This window comes from Petaurus breviceps, unplaced genomic scaffold (assembly GCF_028583685.1).
Source record: "Petaurus breviceps papuanus isolate PSGF00001 unplaced genomic scaffold, PetGlider_PUasm1.0 228, whole genome shotgun sequence".
NCBI lineage: Eukaryota > Metazoa > Chordata > Mammalia > Diprotodontia > Petauridae > Petaurus > Petaurus breviceps.
This window is the reverse complement of record NW_027185901.1, coordinates 96-5,996: the sequence shown is the minus strand read 5'-3', so window position 1 is coordinate 5,996 and position 5,901 is coordinate 96. Positions and strand designations below refer to the sequence as shown.

The window sequence follows — 5,901 nt, the reverse complement described above, 5'->3', positions numbered from 1 at the left end:
GTGTGCCTGCATCAGAGGTCTTTGCCCTCACCAGGAAAACAGAAAGAAGGCCCTGCTGGGCTGGCTGCATGCTAATAAAATCAGATTATAGGCAGTCTGACTCTTGAAGCCTGAGGTGATTCCTCTGACCCAACCAGGGCCGTGGGCACTTATTGTGCCTTGGAGAACCCTACCACTTAGCACAACTCCACAAAAATGGGTTAAATGCCTGCTGTGAAGGGCTGGGCACTGGGGGAGGGGCTGAGCCTTAGATTCTGAGATTCCAAAAATCCAGCTGGAAAGGACCTTGGAGGCTACTGAGTCCAAGCCCCATGTTTTATAGAAGGGGAAACTGAGGCTCAAGAAGGTGAAGGGACTTGCCCCAGGTCACATAAGGGAAAAAGGAGACCAAGAAGGGAGAGAAGGGGAAGGAAGAGTAGAAGGAAGGAGAAGGAAATAGGAGGGATGTGAAAAAGAGGGGGAGGAAGGGAAGTGGGAGAAAGAGGAGGGAGGGAATGTGGGGGAGGAGAAGGAAGAAGGGGGTGAGAGGAGGAGGAGGGAGATGGCAATGGAGGAAAGAGGGAGAATGAGGGAGAGGAGGAAGTAATCCTATTTGGGAGGCAGAGGCTTTTACAACCTCTATAAGAAGAACAGCATTTCAGGGTGGGGCAGTGTCATGCTAAGTAAAAACCCTTTGTCCCTTGACTGGTCACTCTCTGGGGCTCCTTATCTTCCAGTGCAATCACAACTTTATTTTTTAAATTCTGCCCCCCCTCCCCCTGCATGGTTCTCCTGTCTCATTCCTGGGGAGGAAGAGCAGAACTGAAGGGCTTGTCTTTGAGCACAGGACAGGGTATGGATGGGTGGGAATGTGGGTGGGAGGATAGACAAATGAATAGATGGGTGAATGGGTGGATGGGTGAATGGGTGGATGGGTGAATGGATGGATCGATGGATTGGTTGAGGGATATATGGATGGATGGGTGGGTGGGTGGATGGGTGGATTGATGGGTGGATGGATGAGTGGGGCTCTTCTTGCAAGGACCTCATGGCTGGCACTGAATGCTAGACTTGGAGCCAGAAAGACCTAGCTTTCAATCCCACCACTAAGAGTGTTTCTGAGACCTTGGCAAAACAAGTTGACCTTTCTAAGCCTCCGTTTCTTCATCTGTTAAAGCAGGGTCAAGAATCCATTTGATGCCTGACTAACTGGGTTGTTGTAATGCTCAAGGAGGATTGTATTTGTAAACCATTTTGCAAACAAAGGTGTTAGAGGAAAAGTCAGATCTCATTATTGCTGTGACTTGGCCCCATCTTTCCAAAGATCCTGCCCAAAACCCCCCTCAATTCCACCCATCTCTCCTCTTATAGTGTCTTTTTTTGGTCCCATTCAGAGCTGGGACATTATTAGCATGGGATACATCACAAGTTACGGTGGGCTCCACCCAGGAAATTATGAGGAATCCCAGCAAGGGCATGAACTTTGCCATAGTGATCACTGATGGGCATGTGACCAGGAGCCCATGGAGTGGCATCAAGATGGAGGCTGAGAGAGACCCGGACATGGGCATCAAGCTCTTCTGGGTGGCCTTCAATCACAACAAGAATGAACACGGGCTCCGGGAAGTCGCCAACCTCCCCCATGAGCTCTACAGAAACAACTACCTCACCATCAGAGAGGACTCCTACATTGACCAGGACACCATTGACAGGATCATCAAGGTCATGGTAAGGGGAGGGGCTGGGAGGGAGGGAAGCCTCTGGAGATCTGGCTTCCAATTCCACCTCTGCTGGTCCTGAGCTGGTTGAACACCAATCCCAGAATCCTGGGGCGGGGAGGAAGGGGGAAGCAAGGAGGGGGAAAAGGGGGAGGGAAGGAGGGGGGGAAGGGGGAGATGAGGAGAGGTGAAGGAAGGGGAGGTGAGGAGGGGGGTTTCTGCAGGGCAAGAAAACCGGAGCACTCTCAAAAAGGGGGAGGCTGCCTCCAGTGAAGCAGTCACTAGGTTTGGGGGGCTCCAAGTACCTCATGGTGCCACTGGGGGATGCAGGAGAGCAATCAGCCTGACCAGGGCAGTGCATGCCTGCTTCCTCTTCTTTCTGGGAGGCTCAGGCCAGGGTCGCCTGTCCAAGGCTCTGCTCAGAGATGGCAAAGCCCTGGACTGAGGATTAGCAGAATGAATTCTCCAAAGAGCAAATCATTTCACTAATGCCAACACAGTGGAGAATGCTTGGGGTGATCGTCCAAAGGAGTAGCCGGGGCGTGACCATGTTTCCATCACTGATCTAACCAGTTTTGCTTTCTTATTTCCTTCCTGGCAGAAACACGAAGCATATTCAGAGGTAAGTTGGCACTGTTTTCTAGCCTGCTGTCCAGTGGTAAGGGGGAAGAGGGGAGGGTAACCGGCACAGCCCAAGCCAAGAGAGGGGTGAGACGGCCTTTCTGTGTGAGCTCCCACCCAGAGTCTCCATGGATATTTGGTTTTTCATTGTTGATATTTCCTGTATGTTTGCTGAACTCCTGCAAGTGTGGCAGGGCTGTGGACCCTGCCCCTCCACCTGCCCCTGAGCTCAAAGGATAACTGCTTCCAAGCAGTTAGGTCCAGGAAAGAAGGAGGCTAGAACAGGCCCAGCAGAGGGAGGTGGCCCTTTATAGGCATTCAGTGTGTTTGGTCCACAGGGACTCATGTGTGACTGAGCACCCTGAAAGCCTCAGAGACCAGGCCCCCCAAGGCTGCCTGCTGCTCACAGCACTGGGAAGACAGCAAGGTGCCAAGCTGTGGTAAGAGCCCTGTGTGGGGACTGGAAAACTTCTTAGGGTTAACTGAATGGTCCCCCTTCTCAGCCTTATCTGATTGGGCTATTTGTGTGATCTCTCTGGGCCTCAGGTGGTTCATCTGTAAAATGGGACAGTTGGACTAGTCATCTTCAGAGTTCCCCTCCAGTCTAAACAAGATGTCACTGCCTGGCCTGGCAAAGTAGACTCTTTGAGCCTGGGACATTTACTGCCACCTCATAGGCTGGCTTTCAAAAACAGTGCTTGAGAAGGCATTTCTTCTGAAGAGTACAATGGTGAGGGCTATGCTGCTTGAAGACATCATTGGTCTCATGGCTCAAGCTACTGGGGTCCTCATAGGATAAGTAACAGAGATAAAATGACTAATTGGTTCAGTAATCCTTTTACTTTTATGTGATAGAATGCTATTTCAAAACAGATCCACAGAAGCACTAATCATCAAATGAGGTTTGTAATTAGAAGTAAGATTTAAAGAAATAGAAATCGCTAAGTAATGACATTCTCTCTAATCCAATGGTTCCCAAACTTTTTGAATATGAGGACCCCTTAACAGCTAAAAACTTCAAGGATCTCCACCTTCTAGCAGCCACATTTCTAATATCTATTCTGTGGGAACTAAATAAAGAGTGGACTGGAAAGGGGAGAGTTCAGCTGGGCAAATCTACCATCTACCACCTCCCTACATAATGAGCCCTTCAGACCCTGGTGTCAGTCAGACTCACTCTGCTGTTTAGCCTCAGTCTCTCCAGGTTCACTCACTGACCACATCACTTGACCACACTTCTGTGTCCTTCTAGAGGAGTTTTGGAAAGGGTGTGGATCGGTTTGGGGCTTCCTCCTCCCAATGGAGTAGCCCAACCTTCCTGGCATGGTGTCTTTTCTGGTTCCTTACAGTGTTACAAGGTGAGCTGCCTGCAGATCCAAGGTCCTCCTGGTCCCAAGGGTTATCGAGGACAGAAGGTAAGCCATGACAACTCAGTCATCCCAAGCATTAGGATAGTGTCCCTAGCTAGCCCTCCTGATCTGTCTGGGACCTGACCCCCTTCCATCATTCCATCCATCCCTTCCTTTCTCTATCCATCCATAACTCCTCCTTTCCCTCCATCCCTCCATCCCTCCATCCATCCATCATCTTCCATTAGTCTATGTCAAAGCCAAAGAGCTCCCTTTAGGGCCATACTGCTCCTGATCATAGAGAGGTGACAGAAAGGAATCCTGGTTTTGTGGGTTATTAAAATCATAAGTTCTCTATTCTTCACTTTGAGAACCACTGAGTTTAGCCTGTTTCTAAACACACCTATGCCTTGTCTACCAGTGTGTGTTCTATGATACCTGAAAAGAAAAAGGCCGATATGGACATGCAATGAGCAGCAGAGAACACCAAAGGGAAAAGAGGGAGAGACTCCAGAGCCCTGTTGGCATTTCTGCTGTTGTGGAAAGTCACTTATTTTCTAGACACAGCTAATGAGATGATAAAGTCTGCTTAACTGGCTGTAAAGTCTGTTTGCCTCCAGGTGTTCCCAGCTCATCAGCCATGCATGGTTTGCTGCCATCAGAAGCCAAGTTCATAAATTATTGTTTGAATAAAATCACATGAGCTTCTGCAGCTTTGAAATGGAGACTTTCTCTGTCTTGATGAAGCCGATGGCCAATTTGTTTGTCTTTGCTGCTGTGCAGACTTCTAGTGATCTCTAGCAAGCCTCAGCAGCCTTTCTCAGAAGGAGAGCCCCTTCCTGTCTTTACAACGTTGCAGGGAGGGCTGCCGTGGACTGGCCTAGAGAGCCAGGACCCACAGGCCCAGGGGAACCCCCTGAGTCAGAAGGACTGTATGCCCTCTGGGAGCTAGAGAGGTCAGGATAAAGTACAAAGGGCCCAGGGATGAGGAGGCAAGTTGGGTCAACCAGCATTTCTTAAGAACCAACTCTGTGCCAGGAACTGAGCTAAGAACTGGGGTGAAAGGCAAAGGAAATCCCTGCCCTCAGGGAGCTCCCAGTCTAATGGGGAGTCAAGATGCAAACAGTCACATAGAAACAGGGTAGACAAGACAAACCAGGGGCCATCTACAAAGGACACTGACTTTCAGAGGAATTAAGAAAAGCTTCCTGGGGCAGCTGGGATTTTCACTGGGACTTGAAGGGATCCAGGGAAGGCAGGAGACAGAGATGGAGAAGGGGAGCACTCCAGAAATGGGAGACACCTAGGGAAAATGCCTGGTCCAAATGGACCAAGTCCAGTACTTAATGGCTGTGTGACCTTGGCAAGTAATGTACTTTCTTTTGGCTGAGGGCTCATAGTTTGGAAAATGTAGCCACTCCCACATGGGCCGACAGGAGGCTGAAAGGGGCTAAGAGCTGGAAGGTGTTTTAGCAAACCCTGGCAAGCAGTCATTCCTACCTACTCACTGCTTTTCCTGTGCTGATTTTCAGGGCGCCAAGGGGAACATGGGTGAGCCAGGTGAACCTGGACAGAAAGGACCCCAGGTGAGTGTTTGACTCCCTCTTCCCACTCACTGAGGACCACTGGGGCTGGTGTGGCAGGGGCCACGTGTGGCATCCCCACTGACTGCTCTGTGTTTTCTCTGCAGGGAGATCCAGGCATGCAGGGCCCCATTGGCTTCCCAGGACCCAAGGTAAGACACTCTAGGCTTGCAGCATGTCCCTGACAAGGCATGAAAGCTTTGGGAGGGGGGCTCTGGCACCAAATGGAGCACTTGGGTTCAAAGTCCACCTTTCATTCTTATTGTCTATGACCTTGGACAAGTCCCCAGGTCTCTCTGGGACTGCTTCCTCCTCTGTAACAAGAGACTGTTGGATTATATCTCCTCTGAAGCACTTCAAGCTCTAGACCTAGGATAACATCAAGCAGCTGCCCCAAAATTCAAGTAACTGAGCTTCCAGGGGCCCATCCTTGTGGGGAGCTCCACGCCTTGGCCTGCAGGCCTGGCAACTAATGCATCTGGAATCTTCACAATGAAAAACAAGCAGTAAATAATCTTAACCTCTTGATGGTGCTAATGGAAAACGAGAACGCAGAAGGATGCCCAGTAAGAGCCTGACCTTTCCAATGCTTCTTCAGGTACCACTCTGTTACCACTCTGCCTGTCTCAGTGCTTGTCTGGGACATGGGTG

General features: G+C 50.1%; 1 protein-coding gene across 1 annotated transcript; it reads left to right on the top strand.

The window, feature by feature from the left end:
- Positions 1-1,428: 1,428 nt before the first annotated feature.
- Positions 1,429-5,450, top strand: LOC138167197 (collagen alpha-2(VI) chain-like). Its single transcript, XM_069095967.1, has 5 exons — positions 1,429-1,707; positions 2,299-2,319; positions 3,668-3,733; positions 5,200-5,253; positions 5,358-5,450. Exons 1-5 carry the CDS (start codon positions 1,435-1,437, stop codon positions 5,433-5,435), a joined length of 492 nt encoding a protein of 163 aa, XP_068952068.1. The 5' UTR covers positions 1,429-1,434; the 3' UTR covers positions 5,436-5,450.
- The last annotated feature ends 451 nt before the right edge of the window (positions 5,451-5,901 follow it).

Coding starts and splice junctions, on each gene's coding strand:
- LOC138167197 (XM_069095967.1), top strand. CDS start 1,435: ATGAGGAATCCCAGCAAGGGCATGAACTTTGCCATAGTGATCACTGAT. Junction 2,320..3,667: donor AACACGAAGCATATTCAGAG/GTAAGTTGGCAC, acceptor GGTTCCTTACAG/TGTTACAAGGTGAGCTGCCT. Junction 3,734..5,199: donor AGGGTTATCGAGGACAGAAG/GTAAGCCATGAC, acceptor GCTGATTTTCAG/GGCGCCAAGGGGAACATGGG.